The sequence below is a fragment of the Leptonychotes weddellii genome, chromosome 5, assembly GCF_054177405.1.
Source record: "Leptonychotes weddellii isolate Sample4059 chromosome 5, ASM5417740v2, whole genome shotgun sequence".
Taxonomy (NCBI): Eukaryota; Metazoa; Chordata; class Mammalia; order Carnivora; family Phocidae; genus Leptonychotes; species Leptonychotes weddellii.
In genome coordinates, this window is record NC_138373.1 from 34,782,948 (window position 1) to 34,804,780 (window position 21,833).

Genomic DNA, 21,833 nt, shown 5'->3' on the forward strand with positions numbered 1-21,833 from the left:
ATGCCACCCACCCCCGGCACGCATGGCCCGACTCAGCCTGCTCCTCACCCTGGCCAGGGTGGCCGACCTGCAGGCCGAGGTGGCGTCTCTGCAGGGGCACAAGGACTGCTGTGAGCGAGCCATGCTGAGCCTGCTTCAGGAGATGCTCCAGCTGCGCACCTGCATGCAGCTGCAAGACGCAGAGCTCGAGAGGCTGCAGCAGGACCTGCGGCAGGCGGCTCGGGCCCCAGAGAAGGAGGCCCTCGAGGTGAGCCGCCACCATCCCTCCCCAGAGGCGAGGCTCCCCCGCTCCCGGGACCCTGTGCTCAGCTCGGGCCCCTGTCTGTGCCAGCCGGGCTACGAGGCTCAGCCTCCCCTTCCTCCTTGCAGTTCCCCAGCCCCCAGAGCCAGAACCAGATGCAGGCCCTGGACAAGAGGTACACCCCCCACCCCACCAGTGGTGCAGGCCTTAGTGGCAGGGCCAGGGGCTGGGGGAAAGCAGCAGCTGGGGCGGGACCCCAGGGCATCAGCCTGCACCCTGCTCCTTGTCTTGCTTAGGTAAGCAGCACACCTCCACAGCCCAACTCAAAAGGCCTGGGTTTGTATGAACATGGCAGGAGGCCTGCTGATAGGGCCCCTGGGCCAGGACCCTGACCCCCAAAGGCAGGCAGGAGGGCCAGCCGGGCAGGCCCCAGGCAGAAGCAGGTCTTATGTGTCAGGCTGGTGGAGGTCCGGGAGGCCCTGACCCAGATCCGGAGGAAGCAGGCGCTCCAGGACTCTGAGCGGAAGGACACTGAGCAGGAGGCCGACCTCAGGTGGACACCGCCCGCCTCCCTCCTGGGGGGCTGGCTCTGGACCCACCACGTGTGGTCACTGAGAAAAGAGGCTTGAGCCCGGAGTCCCTGCCCCCTCCCCCACCCAGTGGCCCTGGCCCAGGCCGCTCCCGGCTCCCCATCTGGGGATACAGAAGTCAGTGTCTTGCCCTTGTCTGTGTTTGCCCAGGTGGGGTTATCCACCCCCTGCCTCACCGGCCTGGAGGTCAGCCTGGGCCCCCCAGCAGCAGGCCTGGGCCCGGGAAGCATTCTCCATGTCTCAGGGCCCCGCCAACTTCCCGGTGGCTCCCCAGCTAGGCCGGCCAGCTGGATTGCTGTGACCGGCGGCTGGTGCCCTAGGCTGGCTGAGCTGGCCAGGAAGCTGGAGCAGGAGGGACAGTTCCGGGAAGCGGCCTGCAGTGCCCTGCAGAAGAGCCAGGAGGACGTGAGCCAGAGGGTGGACCGTGAGGTGGCCAAGATGCAGGTACCGGGAGGGAGGCTGGATCCGGGCAGCCAGGTGAGCCATCCTTCCTGGCAACATGGTCGGGCCCGGGGGGTGACCCCGAGGTCCTGCGCGGTCCGGTCCGTGGCCACCAGCCGCATGTGGCTCTGTCTGTAGAAAGCTAATGTTTTCGGTCCCTCGGTCGCATGAGCCACGCTTCAGGGGCCCCGTGGCCACGTGTGGCCCGTGGCTGACAGTTTGGGTAGCGCCAAGGTGGAGCTCCTGTTTCATCAAAGAAGGTCCCTCCCTGGCAGCACCTCCGCCACGGGTCCTTCTTGCCGTCGTGGGATCAGCACCCAGATCCGGAAATAGAGCATCGTAGGCCTGAAGCCCCTTCCTCAGCCATTCCTGGGGTAGCCCCACCCCTGGCTGGTGCAGGTTCCCCTCCTGCCCGAGAGACCCAGCCTCTTCAGCTCTGCAAACAGAGCCCGGGGACCGCGTCACCCATGCAGCAGGTGGGGGCGCCGGCCCAGTGCTCCCCAGCTGCTGCCCACATAGCTCGGCTGCCCAGCTTCGGTGGCCTTCCCCTTGCTGCTGCCCTTTGGGAAGTTCGTGTCTTGGCCCAATCGAGATACTGCCCACCGCTGTGGCCAGGAGCTCTGGAAGGCACCGGGCCCAGGGATTCCTGCTGCGCCAGGCATGCGCAGGGCACCACCTCCCCCCCACCTGCCCTCTAGGCCGGGGTCGGCACACTGTGACCACCACCTGTTTTCGTCAAGTCTGATGGGCACGTGGCCACACCCGCTCATTTACTCCAGCCCATTCCTGGGTTTGCACTGGAACCATGGAGCTGAGGACCCCGCGTCCTGGGGCTCCTTACAGAAACGAACTGCTGACCACCCTGCACGTGGTGTGGGTGCTGGCAGGGGCTCAGGACTCACCTGTCCTGTGGCCATGGGAGCTGGGGCCCTGGGCCTTGACGTCTTGTCTCGGGCACACTCAGACCCTTGATGCCCAGGAAGGGAGCCGGCGGGGAGGAGGGGGAGGGGAAGGTGCCCCATCCTGGGCCTGGAGGGCGAGGGCGAAGTGTGTGTGCACTCATATTCCCTCAGCTTCCCTGACGGAGGCTCCCAGCTCAGGATGCGATTCGGCGGCGGCTGTGCCCCCTACCCTGGTGGCGTCTGTGGTCACCGTGGGCACCAAGTGTGGTCTGGATCCACACGAGCTCGGCCTGTAGGCCCTTCACAGCCCTCGTGCCTGGCCCTCCGGGGGGACATGTGGGCCCTGCCTGCCTTCCTAAGGAGGGTGTGGTGGGCCCCGCTCTGCGAGGCTCGGGGACAGCAGGGGACACAGGGCCCAGAGTCCTCAGTGACGGACACGGTTGGGCAAGAAAACAGACCAGCCCGAGCTTGCCCGGGGGCCAGCAGGCGGGGGGCAGGGGATGGACGAGGCGAGGACGGTCGGATTGCACGGCAACCACACTGACTCCCACAGGCCCAGGTGACCAAGCTCTGTGAGGAGATGAGCCTCCGCTTCCTCAAGAGGGAGGCCAAACTGTGTGGCTTCCTGCAGAAGAGCTTCCTGGCCCTGGAGAAGGTGGGGGTCCATGGGCCTGCGGCTGGGCCGTGCCCCCGCGCCCCCGCTCACGGCAGGCGGGCCGGTCTCCCCACAGAGAATGAAGGTGTCTGAGAGCACCTGGCTGAAGGCGGAGAGCAGCCTGCGGGGTGAGCTGGAGAGCCGGTGGCAGAGGCTGCAGGAGCGGGCCGAGGAGTGCGTGCAGGCCCTGCAGGGGCAGCACGAGGTGGGCAGCCCAGGGCCGGGGGTGGGGGGGCGGCGGGGGCATCTGGGCGGGCGGGCGGCCGGGGCAGGGGCTCAGGGCCACCTCTCCCGCAGCAGGAAGAATGCCGCCTCCTGGAGCAGTGCCGGGGCCTGGACCAGGCCGTGATCCAGCTGACCAAGTTCGTGCGGCAGAACCAGGTGTCACTGAACCGGATCCTCCTGGCTGAGCAGAAGGCCTGGTGGGTGTCCAATCCGCCTTTCTCCCCGGCGCCCAGTGCCCTCGGACGGGGGCTCCTGGTCCCCCCGCGGAGGACTCTGCACCCTCCAGTGGACACAGCCCCGTCCAGGGGGCCCTGTGACCATTCTCTATCCCCTGCTCCCCGGGGTCTCCCACGTGGTTCTGGAGCCAGCAGCCAGGCTCCTCCAGGGCCAGCCCTGAGAGGGGGCAGCCTGGGCCGAGGGACAGCCTGTGTTGGCACCAACCCCCAGGGACAGCAAGGGGCACCTGGAGGAGAGCCGGGCCGGGGAGCTGGCCGCCTTCCTGCAGGAGAGCCTGGAGGCTGGCCAGCTGGCCCAGCAGGAGGCCCACAGCACGCTAGAGCTGGTGAGGGCAGCAGAGGGGTGGTCAGCGTCCCCAGGGGACCCCCGCCTCCCCAGGCAGCCATGTTAAAGCCCCCCTCCCACAGCTCCGAGAGAAGAGCCAGGCCCTGGAGGTGTCGCTGGCCGAGCTGGGGAAGCAGGTGAAGGACCTGAGTGACCACTTCGTGGCCCTGAGCTGGAGACTGGATCTGCAGGAGCAGACGCTGAGTCTGCGGCTGAGTGAGGTGAGCGCGGTCCTGGGGGAGCCGCGGCCCCGAGGCCTGCCATGGCCCCCAGCACGCGGTGGCTTCCGCAGCAGGGCCAGCAAGCCCTTGCACAGGGGCTCATTCCTCTTTTTTGCATGGTGTCACTGACACACAGTTCCTACGACGTGCGGTCCACCCTTGCGAAGCCTGGGGCTCGGCAGCTCCTTGCGTCCTCAGGGCTGAGCTGCGGTCATGTCACTGGGACATCTTCTCCGTTGCCACAGACAAAGCCCCGTGCGGCTAGCTGTCCCTCCCCACCCCGCAGCCCCTGGCGACCACTGACTGGCCGCCGGCCTCTGTGGATTCGTAGGGTGGTCACCCTCTCCTGCAGCTGTGGGCGGCTGTCTGTCCCTGTCCCTGTCGACTCCTGGTGGGCAGGGGACTGAGCCAGGCCTTCCTATGGATGTGGTTCTGTTCAGCCTGGAGTACCCAGGTCCCCGGAGAGCCATCTGTCCCCCCCGTGCAGACTACAGGGAGCTCTCAGCTGCGGGGTTGACCCTCTTGGCTCCAACTCTGGCTCTAGGGGGCCCCGTCCCTCTGTCCATCCCCCTCCGTCCCCCAGCTCCGGCCCTCACTGGCGTCTGTGTTCCAGGCACAGAGAAAGTGGGAAGGCTCGGAGCAGGAATCGCTGGAGGGCCTGGCCCAGTGTCAGAAGGAGGCCGAGGCGTGCCTGAGGGGGGTGCGGGAGCGAGTGGACAGCCTGGCCCAGCAGGTGGGTGAGGGCCAGGGGTATGGCACCCCAGCCCCGCTGGGCCACCTGGGCTGCCCGTCCACCCTGCGTCTGTTGCAGATAGAGGCCGTCTCTGACAAGTGCATCCTGCACAAGAGCAACTCAGACCTCAAGATCTCAGCTGAGGGCAGAGCCAGGTGAGGCCCCAGGACTGCAGCAGCTGGAGGTGCATCCACGAGGCTTCCCCTCCCGCAACCCCGGCTCCTCCCCGGCTCTGGGCTCGGCTCCCCCCAGGTGCAGCCCACACAGGACCTTGAGCTTCGCCGTCTGTCACCTGCTGGGGACCTGCCAGGTTCCACTGGAGGGGTGGCAAAGCTGAGCACCCACCCCCTGCACACCCTGCCCTCCTTCCGCACTTGCCCTGTCCCCGCCCCTGCCCCCCCCACAGCCTCCTATTCCAACAGAGAGTTCGAGGTCGGGGCTGTGCGGCAGGAACTCGCCGCTCTGCTGTCGTCCATGCAGCTGCTCAGGGAGGGCAACCCCGGGCGGAAGATCGCCGAGATCCAGGGCAAGCTGGCCACGGTACCCCTGGGGCCCCCGTGCCCATCACGCTCAGCAGAGGGGCCCCCGGGGAGGCCCCAGATCCCAGACACCCGGAGGTCAAGTGGCTCACAGAGCCAGTGTGAAGTGGGGGGCACCTGTCTGGAGCCCCCCACATGCTGGGGGTGTCATCACGGTGAAATGAGCCAGCCTGAGCGCTGGCCAGGTCCACCAGGTCACCCAGCGAGGGGCCGGGACCTGGTGTCAGAGGCCAGATCCTACCTTGGGGGCCTGGGGTGGGGACCGCCCTCGGGCCGCGTCCGGGCTGACAAACGGGCGGCCTTCAGTTCCAGAACCAAATAATGAAATTGGAAAACAGCATGCAGGACAACAAGACCATCCAGAACCTCAAGTTTAATACAGAAACCAAGCTGGTGAGAGGCAGCGCCTGCGCTGACCCCGCCCCGGAGGCTCCTGGCCCCTCACCCCTCCCTGCAGGGCCCCTAGCTCTGTGGGCTTCCCTACGGCCGTCCGTCTGAGTGTCTGGCCCGAGCAGGGTTTCCTGGTAGATAAGACCCAGGTCTGTCCAGAGAGAGATAAATCCCGGGGGCTGTCCCGTCCCCCTCTGGCTGGATTCCTGCATTCCTGCAGCAGCCCCTCCTCCCGGCGCCCTTGTCCACAGCGCATGGAGGAGACCGCCAGCCTGCGTGAGAGCATCATGTGCCTACGGAGTGAGGAGGGCCCGTGGGCTCTGCGGCTGGGCAGCAGGAGGGTCCTCATGTCCCTGGGGAAGCAGCAGTTCTTCATCAAGAATGCGGGGCCCGGAGAGGTGGTCCCCGTGAACCGCTGGGGCATGTATCAGGCCGTGAGGTGCGCCGTGGGGAGCCGCCTTCTGGAGATCCCTCCAGGTCTGGGGCGGTCCTGGGGGAGGCCCCGAGGCCACTGGGCATGAGCCGTGTCTTGGGCAGGTGGCTGCAGTGGAAGGCGGCTCTCATGAACCTGGGGGCCCAGCGGAGGCCACGCGCATTCCTGGAGAAGTCCTTTCGCCAAGAGGCTGCCCGACAGGTCCCATCCTTGCCCCTTTCCCAGAAATAAATGTGCCGGTTCCTGTACCTGTCAGCGTCCCGAGCTCCTTCCCAGGAGCCCAGCTGCCCCAGGCCTGGCACCTTCCTGGGCCGTCCTGCCCTCAACTGCAGCATCCTGGAGCCCCACCCACTCCTTGCAGGCCCCCAGAGGGCCAGCTGGCCCGGCGTGGGGTCCCGTGCCCTTCACACCTGCGCCCTGGCCAGCAAAGGAAGTAGCTCTTCCTGCCCTAATCTAGGGAGCAAACAGCATGTTTGCTCACACACTCAGGCAGCACCCCTTTTTCCTGCCTCCAAGAAAACCCTGCTCATCCCACAGTAGCTGGTCTTGCCACCTACCATGGGGCCTGGGGGACGGGCAGCCCTAGCACCAGCCAGCCGGGTGGCTGCCGACCTGGGATCTCATGACTGGTCTGGATGGCCAGTGGGCCTCGCCCAGAGTGGGGCACAGTGTGCAGACCGCCTGAGCCCAGGGCCTCCCCTCCTGGGGGCAGCGTGCCTGGGACGGCAGCTCCTGCCCATTCCCTGCCCAGGTGGCCTCTGGCGGTGGTGGCAGCTCCGGGCCGCAGGAGGAGCCTGGCCTGTCCTCCTGGGCCTGGGAAGTCCCTCCCTGAGCTGGCTGGTTGGACGGCCCCTGGGGCTCCGACAGAGAGAACAGTGACAGGCCTCCCTCCTTAAGGAAAGGCAAAGCTGCCATCCCGCTCGCCCCCACGGACCCTGGCCCACTGGCTAGGCCTCGGCCAGCTATACCCCGTCCAGGGCCTGGGCCCCTCCCCCGGGCAGCTCGGGGCCAGTCTCCGCTGACCAGCTGGCCAGCAGGTCGCTGAAGTCAGGCGTGCCAGGGAGGAGCAGGCCCAGGGGGCCGGGGGCCGGCTCCTCCCAGAAGGAGAGAGGCAGCTTCCTCTGGGTCATGGGGACGATGTGGCCATACTTTCGCTCCAGCCTGAGCCGCCTGCCGGCTGGGGCCCCAGGCCCTGAGTACTGCCGCAGCCCGTAGTCGAAGAGCTCGGCCAGGGGCCCCAGCCCGCAGGCCTGCCCCTCGGGACCCCTGGGAGAGAGGACCCCGGACTCCGCAGCCTGGTCGCCATCTGGGGGCCCACCCGGGGCCAGGCGTGCCAGGTCAGCGCATGGGACGTCCTGGGCTGCACTGTCGTCCGCGTAGATGTCGCAGGCGTCGGGGTCCTGCCCCCTGTCCTTGCGGCCAAAGTACCGCTGGATGTCACCACTGATAAGCTCGGAGAACCGCAGCAGCTGCAGGGGTGTCTCGGGGCTGCTGGGACCCGGGGGGCCTGCTTCTGGGGCCCAACCCGAGGCCTCGGGGGCTGGGCTGCGGCCGCCTGGCCCCTCCGGCTCCTCCTCGTCTTCCTCGTCGTCCTCGTCCTCAGAGGTCTCCTGGGGCTCCGGGTCTGAGGGCAGGAAGGGCCGGCGGGTGGGCAGGGGTGGCAGGAAGTCACAGAGAGGCCGGATCACGCCTGCGGCCATCTCCTCGGGCCTGCGTTTCTGGGGCAGCAGGTGCGGCTGGGGAGGGAGGTGGAGAGTGGACGGGTCGGGACAGGTCAGCCCTCAGGGCCCCAGGCCTGCCCAACCACACTTGTGCTCGGAGCAGGTGCCACGTTCGGGAGCCAGGGAGGTGTGGAGAGAGACTAGGGCCGTGGGTGCTGGGGGTGGGGGTGCAGAGACTGTTCTTGATCAACAGGCCCACCTGCTGAGGGGCATCTGCCCAGGTGCTGGCAGGCAGGGGCCCCTGGGAGCTGGGCCTGGCTGTCTCAACCAGCACGCTAGGTCCAGGTCCCAGAGCCCCTGTGGCTTCGGGGGTCTCACGGGCTTAGGGGCAGGCCCAGAGCCAGGCGCTGGTTCCCCCGCGCTGTCTGATGACACGGATGCAGTGCAGGCCCCAGGCTTTCATCTGCTCCCTGGCCCCCCGGGGTTTGGAGGGGTCGGCAGGTCAGCAGGAAGCAGGGAAGGTGTGTGGGTCTGGGGCTCAGGGCAGGGTGGGCAGGGTGGGATTTGGGGAGGTGACAGAGACCGGGTGGCCTGAGGCCAAATGGGGCTGACTCTGAGCATTGGAGTGCTCTGGCCCCTGGGGACGAGTGCGGGGGGCGCAGCTTGCAGCGGGGAGGGCCCTTTTGCCTCCCAGCAGGAAGGGAAGAAAGGGAGGGTGGTGTGGAGAGAGGGAGAGGGGGCTCCCAGCTTGTCAGAACCCCTACCCCAGGGAGGCTCACTCGGGCGGGGCTGCCCTCCTGCCTGCCCTCTGCCGTCTACGTTGTCCCCTGGCTCTCACTCACCGCGCTGGGGCCCCTCGTCCCTGCCGGGGGTCCCGTGGCCCCAACAGTGGGCTGTGGGGAAGATGTGGGCGCCCCCTTCCCCAGCCCCGCCCCTTGCCCTCCCGCTGGGTGGGTGGTCCGCATGGCCCACCTGGCCAGAGGGCCCACCGCCTTCCGGGGAAGGGGGAGGAGGCCGGGTCCCCGCGCACCATCCAGCCCGGCTCCTACCTGCTGAGGCCTGCAGCTCCTGTGGGGCAGGCCCACCTCCACCTGGGCTCAAGCATTTATAGCTGGGCTCTGCGGCCAGTGGGCTGGCAAATATTTGGTGACTGCATTGTCATCGCAGACTGGGCAAATAGAGCCCGTTTGCTTTAGCGCCCAGCAACCAGGGCCTTGCGGGGGGAGCCTCAACCTGCCCGGGGACCGTGGAGTGTTTGCCGCAGGCCCAGCTGGCTCACACCCGGGGCCGAGGACCCTTATCTCTGCCACTGATTGGGATCCGGACCAAGCCTTGTCAAATAGGCGGAAAATTAAATTTCATGCTATTTTGACTTCTGGAGTAGCCTTCTCTAGAGGACATCCTGCTTCTGCGGTTCTCTGGGTAAACGGTGTTCCAGGCCGGCGGTAGGAGCTGGGCAGGCCAGGGACAGGAGGCTGTGGGGACCACCGGCCAGGGCTCAGGTGGTGGCCTCTCATGCAGGGGGCCGCCTCCAACCGCCGGGCCCTCCTGGGCGCTGTGACCAGTCTCAACCCTGCCAGGCGTGGCTGTAGGACTCCCAGCCCCTCCAGCCAGCTCCCGCCACCCCAGAGCTGCAGGTGTGTTTACAACAAACCCAACTCAGCCCCTGCTGCCCCTGACACAGGGCCTCACCCCCAGGGCCCAAGCTGGTCCCGTGCCGCTGCACCCCCCACCGCGGAGCCCACCTAGGCGCATCCTCATGAGCCTTCCCGCAGGGTTACAGCCGACACCACCCGCAGGACCCCGGGGGCTGCTGCCTGGGGCTGCCTGAGTGTCCTGGGGCCACGGTGGCCAGTCACCCAAACTGGGGGGCTAGGAGCAGCAAACGGGTATCATCCAGGTGGGAACCCATGCTTCCCTCCCGGCATCCACTGTGGGGACGCTCCTTGGCTGCAGCCCTATCACCGTAACCTCTGTCTCCATCTGTGCATGGCCTTTGTCCCACGGGAGCCTGGGTCCAAGTTTCTCTCTTACAAGGACACCCGTCATTGGATTTAGGGCCCACCAGGCTCCAGTCTGACTTCGTATTCATTACAGCTGCAAAAACCCTATTTCCGCATGAGGCTCCATTCCAGGGTTCAGGTGGATGTGAGTTTTGGGGGACAGTCATTCACCGTACGTGGTCTCTGCTAGGTGCCTCGCTCCCAGCTGGGAGGACTCCAGAATCCTGTCCGCTGTGGCTCAAAGCCACCCCTGCTTTTGGGCCAGCCAGGTTCTGAGGATAGGTTGGTAGCCCCCTCCCAGCTTGGCAGGCCCCCGGTCCCTGATCTCCCTCCCACCAGTGAGGGCTCATCCTTCCAGGGATACCCTCCCAGTCCTCCCTGGACCGTTGGTCTTGGTTCCAGGCTCTGCTCCCTTCAGGCAAGAGCCAGCACCTGTCCTACCTAGTGATGCCCCATTACACTGGGGTGTGGGCACAGACCCAGGCCTTTCCTGCAAGCGGGGACCATGGGGGGATTGCTGCTGGGCATTTCTTGGGCACTCGGAGGGCCCGATGCAGGAGTCATGGTCAGGACGCCCAGCTTTGGGGGAGTGACAGGGAAATGAAGCATGGGACCCACCTTGGGCCAGGCTGGTGACTTGCCGTGGGTGGGTCTTTGGAGCTGCCAATGTCTCCCAAGCAGGTGGTCTGCCTGGGCCAGGGCCCGTGCAAGGAGAGCGCAGGGTGGTGCAGCATGCCAGGACTCCCTACAGCCTATGGTTCATGGTTTCCTGATCATCACAGCCCCATCCCCACGTCCCGGGGCGAGGCTGGGACACAAGTAATCTGTCTCGTGAGTCCAGTCTACATTTGGAACTCGGTCCCCAGAAACTGACTTCAGGCACGGCCACAGTTCTGCCCCGAGACTCCGGGTTTCGATGACACTGTTGTCCAGGCTCCAGCCGTGGGGCGGCCCTCCCCCAGCCGCTGCCGTCCCCTCTGACCCAGCACAGTCAGCATCAGCCCTCTGGGAGGGGCCCAGCAGGTGCCCGGACTGTGGCCACAGCGCCCCCTGCTGCTCCCCGGGAAGGGTGTTGGCTGGTGCAGGTGTCTCCTTGCTCAGCTGCCAAGGTGGGCCCCGAGGACTCAAGGGGAGCGCAGTCTGGGTGAAGGCTCCAGGAGGGCATTTGGGCTCGGTCTGCAGCCCTCATCGGTGCCCTGCCTGGGCTGGGCAGTGTGGGGGCTCTGAGGAAGGTTAGACATGGCCCTGCCCGCGAGAACGTCCCCTCTTGTGTGACCAGAAGAGGGGCTTCATGGAGGAGGTCATTTGCTCGGCGCCGATGGGACCAGGAGCTCACCCGGTCCATCTGTGTGAAGTGCAGGTGTCCAGCAGAGGGGACGGCCTGCAAAGATCTATGCCACAAGGAGCTGACACCCCATGGTTGGTGGCCCTGCAGACGTCCACACCCTAATCCCCTGGGACTGTGGACATGTTATGTCACATGGCAAAGGGCCCCACAGGTGTGATCCTGGATTGTCCTGGGGGCCCAGTGTCATCACAGGGGTCCTGACCAGAGGGAGGGCAGTTAGGGTCAGAGGGGAGATATGAGCATAGGGGCAGGGTTCCTGCTGGCTTCGAAGGTGGAATGGAGGGTCCCCGCGTCTGGAAAACGCAAGGAAGTGATTCTCCCCAGAGCCTCCAGAGCGCCGCCCTGCAGGCACCTTGATTTGGGGCTGCTTTGGACTTAGGATGTCCAGGACAGCAGGATAATGCATCAGCGCTGAGCCCCTCTGTCTGGGCTCGGCAGCCACAGGACACTCCCAGCTGGAAGCATCGGCTGGAAGGTGGAGTGAGGTGATGGCGTGCAGGGCCTCCTGGCTGGGCCATGGAGTTTGGCCCTTTCTCCAAGGCAGCCTGGGCACTCAGCTCTGCCCTCTGTGGCTGGAACAAATCTCAGGGTGAGGGTGGGGCTCTCACAGAGAGGACCTACCACAGTCACCACCCCCACCCAGGGCCCACTCCTTCCCAAGGGCGCTTGTTCCCCAACCCCCCACAGGCCTACTTCTCTATCCTGGCCTCTGCCTCAGGCCCCTGGTCAGTGGAGCTGGGGCTTTGGTGGGGGTTTGGGTCCTGCAAGTGGCCCAGCGAGATATTCACTAATGCCAGCCATGGGAAGACTGTCCACAAATAGCCAGACCTTCCCTGTCTGTTTCTGCTGGCATAATCCCAATGCTTTTTTCTGCCTGACCAGAGACCAAGGAGGAAACCCCAGCCTAGGACAGAGAATTTTAGATTCGAGGAGACACCAGAGCAGATAAAGGTTTAGGAAGAGGAACCTGGGCAGTGCAGAGTGGGGTGGGCATCTGGACAGAGGAAGCCTGAGCCTGGAGACCAGGGAGGGTGCTACTGCACTAGTCCCAGCAGTCAGTGATAGGGCCGCACAAAGCACAGCCTGAGGGAGTAAAGGTGGGGGACAGGCATGAGAGGGATTTAAGAAGCAGGTGTGAAGTCTTAGTAGGGGTGTGCATGAATTACCCCCATCCATGCCACTTCTGAGTCTGAGTCATGTTCAAGAGGAACACAGGAGTCCAGCGAGTGGAGGCTGAACTCTGGCTTTTGTTACTGGCAAGGCTGGGTTGGTGGAGACACAGTTTCCCAGAATCACTGTGCACACAGTCCAGCCAGGTGTTGGGTGACCAGGGCCAGGCCAAGTGACATGGGTGTCCCAAGACCCCCCGCTGCCCACCGGGACCCCTGGAGTGGGGCTGGGACTGATGCACTCAGGCTGCCAGGCTTGGGCCCCCGCACATGTCCCAGCACCTTTCCCCAGTCAGCTCCAGTGTGGGCCATGCCTGGCCTTACAGAGCTCTCGGCCCTCGCTGCCCCCGCCAGTCCCTGCCCCTGTGGTCAGGCCTCCATCCCTGGGGAAGAGGCTCTGCTCTTCAGAAGGCGTGGACCTGCCTGTCCCCATGCACCCCATATTGATCTTCCTGGGGAAAATCAATAGCCCCAATATGTCAGCTCTCAGGTGAACCAGCCCTGCCATTGGGCGCACAAGGGCTGGGTCCTCCCCGCCCATTAGCGAGACATTAGACCCCAGAGAGGTTTCTCTGTGTGCTTTGAGATAATGAAGGCCGAGGTGTTGGTTTATGCCCTGAGGGGGCGGGGGAGGGGGGCTTGGACCAGACCAGAGCCTGCAGCGCCTGGCAGCCCAGCGCCCGGCACCTGTCACCCAGCGCCCTGCCAGGGGAGTGCTGGGGTCGGGGAGGGGGGGCGTGGCTGCCTCAGGAGGAGGGCGTTGGAAAGGGCTGTGGGTTCGGGTCTGTGTCATGCGAGGGGCTTGGCTCTGGGCTGCTTGCTGTTGGTACCCAGGGGGCTCTGCGACCAGGCATCCTGGACCCGCGTCCTGGGGCCACCATGACACACACTGGGTGATTTAATACAACAGCAAGTTCTTCTCTCATTCTGGAGGCCAGTCTGAAGTGAAGGTGTTGGCACAGCCACCCTCCCAAGGGTCCAGGGGAGGGTCAGTTCCGGGACTCTCTCTCTCTCTTCTGGTGTTGCTGGCAATCCTCGATGCTTCTTGGCTTGGGGCCTCTCTGCATGGCCTCCCCCATGTGTCTGTGTCTTTTCTCCTTCTCTTAGGAGGACACCAGTCCTTGGATTTAGGCCCCCCCCCCGCCAATCCCGGGTGACCTCCTTCGACCCACATCTGCAAAGACCCTATTTCCAAATAAAGTCATGTGCTGAGGTTCCAGGTGAATGTGAATTTGGGGGGACAGAGTTCAACCCCGTAAGACAACCTAATGCATCTTATCCAGAAGGAGGGCAGACGAGGTGGGGGCTCCGGCCATGCTTGGCAAAGGACAGTGTCCTTTCCATCAGCCAGGACAGGGGGAGGTGTCGGGTCTATTCTGGGCTTTGTCTGTATTTTGTGTGTTCAGATGTGATTACAGGAGGGTCTTGTTTCGTCACGAGCAGTCACACAGTGGCCTGATACACACTTGTCCTGGGAAGTTGCTTATGTCCAACAGGAGACCCAGCTATGAGCACCAGGCCAGCTCCCAGAGGCCAGGGGGTCTTGCCCTCTTCAGACTCTATGCGACCGGGGCGCCTGGCTGGCTCAGTCGGTGAAGCATCTGCCTTCAGCTCAGCTCATGATCTCCGGCTCCCTCTGCATCCCCCCACCCCATCCCCCACTCATGCCTGCTCTCTTTCACTCTCTCTCAGGTAAATAAAATCTTTAAAAAAATAAAAAGACTCTACAGGACCTATGTTTTTTTGTTTTTTGCATAGTGCTTTCACCTACAATGGAGACCAAGTGGCAGCAGGATTTGGGCACAGAGGGGGGGTCATTTGGACACATGGATTTGCTTTTTTTTTTAAGATTTATGTATTTATTAGAGAGAGCATGTGCCCGAGAGAGAGAGAACGAGCAGGGGAGGGGCAGAAAGAGAGGGAGGGAGAGAATCCTTGAGCAGACTCCCCACTGAGCAGGTCCACCCCTAAACTCAGAAGTCTTTGATTTCCATCTCCTCCAGGAAGCCCTCCAGGCTGCACACCAGGATGATTCTGCCTCATTCTCCCACAATTTGAGTCCCCTCCTCCAGTCCGCAGCAGGGGCTCCTGGGGTTGCCTGTAGGTGAGTTGGTTTGGCAGTGATTTTGGATGGGGTTCTGAGGTAGATGAGAGATCAGATCTCTAAAGGTTTGATATACAAGGGAAGCCATTTTAGATTTCTGTATCGGATGACTTCACATAAACTTTGTTTAAACCCAAAGCCTGACTTAAGGCCCGCCACACACGCCACACACGCATTGTTACATCTGCTTTGTGAATGAGTTGCCTAAGGGAAAACCCTCTTGTCTTTTGAGATATCATCCACACTCCTGCTTCCTGCATTCCTCGAAGTTAAAATTCATAATTCTTGCTTATACACTAATCTATAATCTGAGCTTTTACAAGACGTAAAAAAGTATGTAACTCTGTAAAAACAGTTCATTCTCCAGAACTCTTTCTTCCCAGTGAATATGTTTCCCGGGCAGCTCTCCTAACTCGGGTTTGAATAAAACTCTCTTTCTTTTTATATTCGAGCGTTCTCGCTGGTACATTTGCATTGACAGGGTGGAACAGGTGGGGTGGGGCGCAGCGAGGAGGACCCGGACACACAGGTGCCTCTGTTGACACAGTAGCTCTGAACACAGTCCTGGGCTGGGAGCTGAGCCCAGGGCATCAGGGGCTGGCTTCCCAAGGTCGGGGGACTCCCAGCTGTTGTTGCGCTGGGAACATCTCCAGCCTGCCACCCTCGCCCTACTGTCTGGAGAGTCCCTGGCGGGGCGGGGGCGGGGGCGAGTCACAGAACCGGTCTGGTGTTTCTCCAGGAAGCAGGTGCAGGAGAGGGGCGCTCCAAAGGCAAAGATGCTGAATTAGGGAGGCAGCACATCACAGTTCACAAGGTGGCCTCGTGATCTGATTTTGTCACCAGTTACCCCCCTACACACACACACACACACACACACCCCCACAACGTCTGTGATGATGCCTGGACGCCCTGCGTGGTCCTTTGACAGGAAAGATCAGCCACACCAAGGCCAGTCTGTCCTGTGGACAAAAGCTCCAGGAGCTTCCCTACCGGGCGGAGCACAAAACCCCGGGACAGCCCGACAGACACCCCCCGACCTGACTCGGGAAGGCGGGCGGGAAGGTGCCCCAGGAGGCAGCGCGCTGGGCCCCGCGCATGCGAGCACGTGTTCCGCGGGCCCCCGGCGAGCAGGCCGGCCGCGCAGGGAGCGCCGCGTGCCCTGCGGCGCCGACTGACGGACCGCGGCCCAGAGGCCGAGCACTGCGCCGAAACACCGCCCCGCAAAACGGTCTGGGGCTAGACGCCGCTCTGGGTGCGCTGCACGGAGCAACGCAGACCGCCAGGACGTGGGCGAGGGCCTGCGGTCACACAGCCGCACGGGTCCCGGGGTTGCGCCTGCACCGCGGGAAGGGTGCGAGGTGCGTGGGGGCCAGGGCAACGATCTCGCTCCAGCCGGACCCTGCACCCAGGTTCCTCACTGCTCCTTCCTCTTCGGGCTGGGAGCGAACTACACTTCCCGGCATGCCCTGGCGGTCTGCCGAGGGTGGCTGGTTGCGACGGAAGAGACCGCCTGAGAGTGCGCGACATTTCCGTCGCGCGAGTGGTCCCACGTTCTGTAGTCGTGAACGGAGGCCTCGAGCGGCGTCCGGCTTCCGGTTTCGCGCATCGGAAGTGACGCAAACAGGCCGCGCCCCGGCGCCGAGTGTGGAGTCCTAGCCGCGATGTGCGGCGTCTTGTGTGTGCAGGCCGCCGGGTGAGCTGTGCGGCTTCTCGGAGGGGCCGAGGGCGGGAGCCACTGGCGGGCGCGCTCACAGCTATCTCTCTTCCAGGGCCGTCCGGGCGCTTAGGTTCGTGCGCTGGGCTTCCCGAAACCAGCCGCCGCTCGGTGGCCGGGCTCAGGCCCCGCCCGCGGCCGAGGAAGAGGACGACCCTGACCGTCCCATTCACTTCTCCTCCAGCAGAGCCCACCCGTCCCGCTGGACGGTGCAACATTCCCTGGGAAAGGAGCAGCAACGGCCCTGGTGGAGGGTGTTGCCCTTCAGCCTCTCCCTCACGGTTCTGGTCGTCTGGTGCTTCTTTAGGCAGGAGACCGGCGCGGACCGGTGGTTGAAACAGGTGTTGGGAGAAGAGGAGGCGGAGCCCGGCGATGGTTTGCAGGAGGCTGGAGCTCCGGCTTCCCACCAGGCGAGAACTTAGCGGGCTGTTCGCGGAGGCTAACGGCGAGGGTACAGGCAGCCGCCCTGACGCTTTTGCCATCGCGTTTGGCCGTTTCTGCCGTGGTTATGCGCGTCCCCGGAGTGAAGGACTCGGCGCACTTGGCCACGCTGACCCGCGTTGAAGGCAGAGCAGAACGTCGTCACGTCGGAACCGGCTCTTTTCCGAACACTTGATGCCCAACGAATACGTCCAAAAGACATTTCATTTTCAGATCCCCAGAAAAGGTTTTCGGTGGCATTGTGTGCTGTTGAATTTCTGATGTGTCTTTCTGCAACGTGATCATGTTTCCAAAGCAATTCTGGTGACACTTGTTTGCAGGTCATTTGCTTTCTGAGACAGAATAACTGGCAGAAAAGTTAAACTTTGATTTGCAATGTACTGTAGTGCGTAGAAATTGATATTAGTTTTACAAACTGGCAATACATTTTAATTTAGTAACATGGAATTAAGCCAATCCCTTCCCCTTTTTTGCATTTCATTAAAAAAAGGGGGAGGGGAGACTTTTAGTCCTTTCCAGTTCCTTTGTTTTTCTGTTTTTCCAGAATAGGAACTGAGGAAAGAAATCTAAATGTAAATTGTGGAATTTACAAAGGATACCAGAAATAATGAACTTTCTCAGCTCTACAAATTTTTATTTTTAGCAAGGTGACAATTTTCTGAGCAGAATAAGACTGATAAGTTTTCTTTTGTTTTGTTTTTTTTGACATTGCAGGCAATATTTTTGGGTATATAAATGGTATGCTTTTCAAGTATTAGTTAGTAAGAAACTGCTTAATTCTGAATTAAATATAAGATGCAAAAAACGAGGGTTTTTATTTACTTATGCTTCTAGTGGAAGGTTTTATCTTGGCATGTCTGTGGTGCCAAAGTTACCTAGAGGTTTCTTTCATTCAGGTGTTGGAAGGCTGCTGGTTACCTGCCAGCATACGGCTTCCGGAAGGGTCTCTATGCCGGAGTACTCTCAGTGTCCGGCCCACCTGGGTAAATTCGGCTTGTTACAGAAGTGGAACCGATACAAGTATGTTCATTATTTAAACACAGGTCAAGGTTTGGAAAGACTGACCTAATTGTATCTCAGGCTGCATTGTTATCCCAGCGGGAACAAAGAAATAAGCCGTCCTTTCCCTAACCTGGCATAGTGGTTATCTGTTTAATTGTGAACTATTTTGTTTGAGCAAGTCATTTAAACCGGAACCCTTACTTTTCTCTCACTAGTTCCTGCAGGGGAAAAAAACGTCAGACCTAATGAAAAGAATTTTTGTTTGTTTGTTTTGTTTTAAGATTTTATTTATTTATTCATGAGAGGCAGAGAAAGAGAGAGAGTGGGAGAGGCAGAGGGAGAAGCAGGCTCCCTGTGGAGCAGGGAGCCCGATGCTGGGCTCGATCCCAGGACCCTGGGATTACAACCTGAGCCAAAGGCAGACGCTTAACCAGCTGAGCTACCCAGTGCCCCAAGAATTTTTGTTTTAATTAAAATTAATTCTCATGTGACAAAAGCAATGTGATTTATTTGGAAAAGTTAGATACTGTAATAAGCAAAAGAAAGAATCAGAAACACTAAAAATCCCACCACCTAGAGCTAACCACTGTGAAAACTTTGTTGTTTACCTTTCCAGGTTGTTTTGTGTGTATATAAATACACAGCTTTTCAAAACACAAGGGTGGGTAGTACTGTTTTTGATGATACATTGTGTACCACATGGGAACAAATCCTGAGTATCTCCAGGGCAGCCGCCAGCGAGGGGTGTTCTGGTTCCGGACTTCACACCCCAGACACGGGTGGGCCTTGTCATGAGCAAACGGAAGACCAAGGCCAGCTGGTGACAGTGTGAGTAGGCCCTCCCCGACCTGGGCTTTTCAAAGGCACGGGGGCAGAGCAGGTGGACAGGTAAACTGTTACGTAAAGCCTTTTATTATTTAACTGTTTCTGTCCTTGCCCAGCCACACTTCTTCAAGGGCTTGTCTTGCTGCAGGTCACCAGCGTTGCGGGTTTCTGTTCAGAAAATATTTGCCCACTCCGTGGGCTCTGCCTTATTTTAAATTTGCTTCTTAAGAAAATTTTTAATTACCAGCCAGGTTGAACATTTTAAAAAATGTCTCATGCCACATATTTACAAAACTGTGCTCTGGGCTTAGGTTCTCCCTCCTGAAGTGCACACCCTCCTTCTTCCGGGGTCACCTGGGCAGGACCCTGCTGCTGCTGCTTGCTTCCTGGAGTGCCTACCCCCTGTGCGTCCCCACGCACCCTGCTGGTGACGGGAGGGGCGTGTGACTCCCCCTTGACTGTGAGCTTTTTGGATTCTTTTTTAAAATCAGCGTTCTTGATACATAATTCACATGCTATTCAATTCAATATACAAAGTATATAATGAAAAAAAATGTTTCATATATTCACTTGGGGCAGCTATGACCACAATCTAATTTGGGGACCTGTTCTCCTTAAAAGAAAGCTGGGTAGCCATAAGCAGTGGCGCACGGCCCCCCACATCTCCCACACCCACCCCTAAGCAACTGCGTCCATTCCTTGCAGCTCCTTGCAGCTCCGCACCCAGCCCGGGGGTTAGAGTCAATGAATGAGTGGAGTGCGAGTGTGAGCAGCCAGCCCGCTGTCTCCACGCGGGGGACCTGCTCCGGGTCGCGCAGGTCGCTGAGGGGTGGGCCGGGGTTCGCCTGAGCGCCGGCTGGGATGAACGTGGATGAGGGGAGCCCGCGTTGGCGGGGGCGGCGCGCTCGGGGCGTGTCCCTGCCAAGCCGGACGCTGGGCTCGGTCGTCAGGCGGGTCTGGGGTCTGCCGGGCGCCGGCGGGGGCGGGGCGGGGCGGGGCGGGGGCGGGGCCGGCGGGCGGGCGCGCGGGGGGCTCGGCGCGGGGGGAGATCCGGAGGGGCGGGGGCGGGCCCGCCTGGCGCATGCGCGCTGCATTGTTTTGACTGAAAATGCCGTCGGTTTCGAAAGCAGCGGCGGCGGCGGCGCTGAGCGGGTCCCCCCCGCAGACGGAGAAGCCGACCCACTACAGGTCAGTGGCCGGGCCGGTCGCGGCGGGGACGGGAGCGGGGCGGGGGGCGGCCCCGTGCGCCCCCCGGCTCGCGCCCCGCGCCCCTGGGCCTGGGTGCCGCCGCCGGTGCGGCCTGGGGCCCCGCGCTGCCCCCCGCCCCGCGCCCGGGCTCCGGGCGGGTTGACCGCCGTCCGACGCGGGCTGCCGCCGCCTGAGGCGGAAAGGCGGCACCCAGGGTCTAGTGCGGCACCTGGGGGAGGGGGCTGAGGAGCGCGGCAGGAGGCGGGGGTCCACGCGCCTCCGGTGGGGGGTCGGGGGTTTGCGGAGAATGTGCCTGGGATCGGGGGGCGGGCGGCCATCTGCACCCGGGGTGCCTCCGCCTGGGATCAGGGATGGCGCCAGAGCTTGGGGGTAGGGGCGTGCCTGGGGTCGCTGTGTCGCTCCTGAAGTTGGGGGTCGCGTCAGTGGCCGAGATGGGGGATGCTGCGGACCGGGCCCAGGGAATCGCATCCGGGCTGGGGGGGGGGGAGGCGGCCGTCTGCACTTGGAGTGGGTGGTCGCGCTCGGGGTCGGGCGTCGAACCTCGGGTAGGGGATGGACCGCCGCGCCTGGGCTCGGAGGGAGGGCGGCCATCTGGATTCGGGCTGCCTCTGCCCTGGGTCGGTACGCGCCTCGGGTCGCTACGTCGCGCCTGAACTTGGAGGTCACGTCAGTGGCCGGGATGGGGGGTGCTGCGGACGAGGTCCGGAATCGTGCCCCAGCTGGGGGTGGGGTGGGGCGGCCGTCTGGACTCGGAGTGCGGGGGGGTCGCACCTCGGGTCGGAGATGGTTGCCTGCGCTTGGGGTCGGGGACTGTGCTCTGGGGATGGGGGGCGGCCGTTTGGGGTCATCTGCCCTTCAGAGTGGGGGCTGCTCCTGAGTTTGGGGCACCCTGGCTTGCGGGGTCCGGTCCCCGCCCACGAGTCCCCGAGGCCGCCCGCCGGCGGCGGTGGCGGCGGAAGCGACCCGCAACGCTGTTTGTCTTTTTAGGTATCTAAAGGAGTTTAGGACAGAGCAGTGCGCCCTGTTTGTGCAGCACAAGTGCGCCCAGCACAGGCCATTTACCTGTTTCCATTGGCATTTCCTAAATCAGCGTCGGCGCAGACCGCTCCGCAGGCGGGACGGCACCTTCAACTACAGTCCGGACGTGTACTGCTCCAAGTACGACGAGGCCAGCGGCGTGTGCCCCGACGGCGACGAGTGAGTGTGTGTCGGGGCCGGGCGGCCGCCTGCGGAGCGGGTCCCGTCTTCCCTCGGAAGCCTTCCCGCGGCCGCCGGTGGGGGGCAGGCTTTTCTCTGCCTTGAGGGCTGTGTGTCTCAGGGACGCCCCGTGCATGGTGCAAACCCACTGGCCTGCCCACGTTGGACCCAGTTCCCCGCCTTCTCTGCATTAGAACCAACCCTCATAAGGTGCACCTGTTAGGTGTAGGGCCACTCTGTAGCTGTGGGTCAGAGTGTGTGCTAGAATGCTTGCTCACACTGTGTAAATTATATCTGGAACGTTTCCTTTCTTGTGGCTTACTTATATGACTTCTTTTTAAAAAATTGATAGGAAAGTTATCTTATTTGTAGACTGCCTTTTCCGTAGCACTTTTAAAGTTTAAGAAACTAAGGTTTTGTTTTGGTTGGCTTTTTTCTTAAGTTTCTTCATGGTGTTATGAACAGATGTATTTATTTAGCAATATGTAGACTGGGAAACAGGCAAGCACAGAGTGTGTGTTCACAGAGTGGGCAGAAATTCGTAGCTGGAGGTTTTGCACTTTTCTCCTGGACCCTTTGAGGCAGGAGGAGGGCTGATCCATCTCTGCCTGGAAGTAGGGTAGCCTCCCTGAGCTCTAGGCCCTCCGAAAACCACTGCTTGCTCCCCTTCTGTTCAGATCCAGCACTGATTTGAGGGAGGTCCTTCAGGCTCCATTCCCTGATCCTTTGAAAGGAGCTGGGTCTCCAGGAATGTTCCCTTTGGAAGACCACATTCACTCTGCTGCACGGAGAGTGGAGTGATGTCTGCTGTCCTTCATTTTCTAAAGATGCTCAGGCCAGGGAGTAAACTTTTCATCCATGTGTTATCATAAACTTCATACACTTACACATTTACTGAAAGTGTAGTTGAACACCAGATAGTTAAATAGGATTGTTGTTAAGGCAGCTTGAAGCCTGCTGAAGAGATGTGCCCAGCTCCTCCTCTTTTAAGATGGAGTTATGCTCCTGCAAAGTTTTTTTTTTTTTTAAGATTGGGGGAGGGGCAGAGGGAGAGGGAGAAGCAGGCTCCACACCGAGCAGGGAGCCCTAAGAGGGGCTCGATCCCAGGACGCTGGGACCACGACCTGAGCCAAAGGCAGATGCCTAACGACTGAGCCACCCAGGTGTCCCTATTTAATTGCTTTTTGAGCTGATGTTTTCTGTAAGCGGGTCTTCAGAAGGGATGTGTT

The 21,833-nt window shown here is 61.8% G+C and overlaps 4 protein-coding genes across 7 annotated transcripts in view; 3 read left to right on the forward strand and 1 right to left on the reverse strand.

Annotated features, from left to right (window-relative positions):
• CCDC154 (coiled-coil domain containing 154) overlaps positions 1-6,179 on the forward strand; it is a 7,836-nt gene extending 1,657 nt beyond the window's left edge. Inside the window, exons 3-17 of the mRNA XM_081818893.1 lie at positions 58-247; positions 370-416; positions 699-794; positions 1,152-1,275; positions 2,728-2,829; positions 2,906-3,034; positions 3,130-3,251; positions 3,502-3,616; positions 3,699-3,836; positions 4,450-4,569; positions 4,648-4,724; positions 4,992-5,109; positions 5,415-5,501; positions 5,750-5,937; positions 6,036-6,179. Of these exons, the coding sequence (XP_081675019.1) occupies positions 58-247; positions 370-416; positions 699-794; positions 1,152-1,275; positions 2,728-2,829; positions 2,906-3,034; positions 3,130-3,251; positions 3,502-3,616; positions 3,699-3,836; positions 4,450-4,569; positions 4,648-4,724; positions 4,992-5,109; positions 5,415-5,501; positions 5,750-5,937; positions 6,036-6,162 (1,780 nt within the window). The 3' untranslated portion in view covers positions 6,163-6,179. The remainder of the gene's footprint in view (positions 1-57; positions 248-369; positions 417-698; positions 795-1,151; positions 1,276-2,727; positions 2,830-2,905; positions 3,035-3,129; positions 3,252-3,501; positions 3,617-3,698; positions 3,837-4,449; positions 4,570-4,647; positions 4,725-4,991; positions 5,110-5,414; positions 5,502-5,749; positions 5,938-6,035) is intronic.
• A 714-nt stretch (positions 6,180-6,893) lies between these two features.
• On the reverse strand, positions 6,894-7,631 carry PERCC1 (proline and glutamate rich with coiled coil 1). The gene has a single exon (XM_031037529.1). The coding sequence runs from the start codon at positions 7,629-7,631 to the stop codon at positions 6,894-6,896; it is 738 nt and encodes a 245-aa protein (XP_030893389.1).
• Positions 7,632-15,769: 8,138 nt separating this feature from the next.
• UQCC4 (ubiquinol-cytochrome c reductase complex assembly factor 4) lies at positions 15,770-18,032 on the forward strand. Its single transcript, XM_006741938.3, has 2 exons — positions 15,770-15,909; positions 15,986-18,032. The coding sequence occupies exons 1-2, from the start codon at positions 15,878-15,880 to the stop codon at positions 16,350-16,352; spliced, it is 399 nt and encodes a 132-aa protein (XP_006742001.1). The 5' UTR covers positions 15,770-15,877; the 3' UTR covers positions 16,353-18,032.
• A 1,236-nt stretch (positions 18,033-19,268) lies between these two features.
• Positions 19,269-21,833, forward strand: part of UNKL (unk like zinc finger) — a 34,785-nt gene continuing 32,220 nt past the window's right edge. For 2 of the 4 annotated variants that reach the window (XM_081820375.1, XM_081820376.1), the window contains exons 1-2: positions 19,269-19,386; positions 20,395-20,604. In XM_081820375.1, coding sequence (XP_081676501.1) covers positions 19,307-19,386; positions 20,395-20,604 — 290 coding nt within the window. In that variant the 5' untranslated portion in view covers positions 19,269-19,306. The remainder of the gene's footprint in view (positions 19,387-20,394; positions 20,605-21,833) is intronic. The other 2 variants (XM_081820378.1, XM_081820377.1) reach the window with 2 other exon arrangements.

Coding starts and splice junctions, on each gene's coding strand:
- UQCC4 (XM_006741938.3), top strand. CDS start 15,878: ATGTGCGGCGTCTTGTGTGTGCAGGCCGCCGG. Junction 15,910..15,985: donor TTGTGTGTGCAGGCCGCCGG/GTGAGCTGTGCG, acceptor TCTCTCTTCCAG/GGCCGTCCGGGCGCTTAGGT.
- PERCC1 (XM_031037529.1), bottom strand. CDS start 7,631: ATGGCCGCAGGCGTGATCCGGCCTCTCTGTGACTTCCTGCCACCCCTG.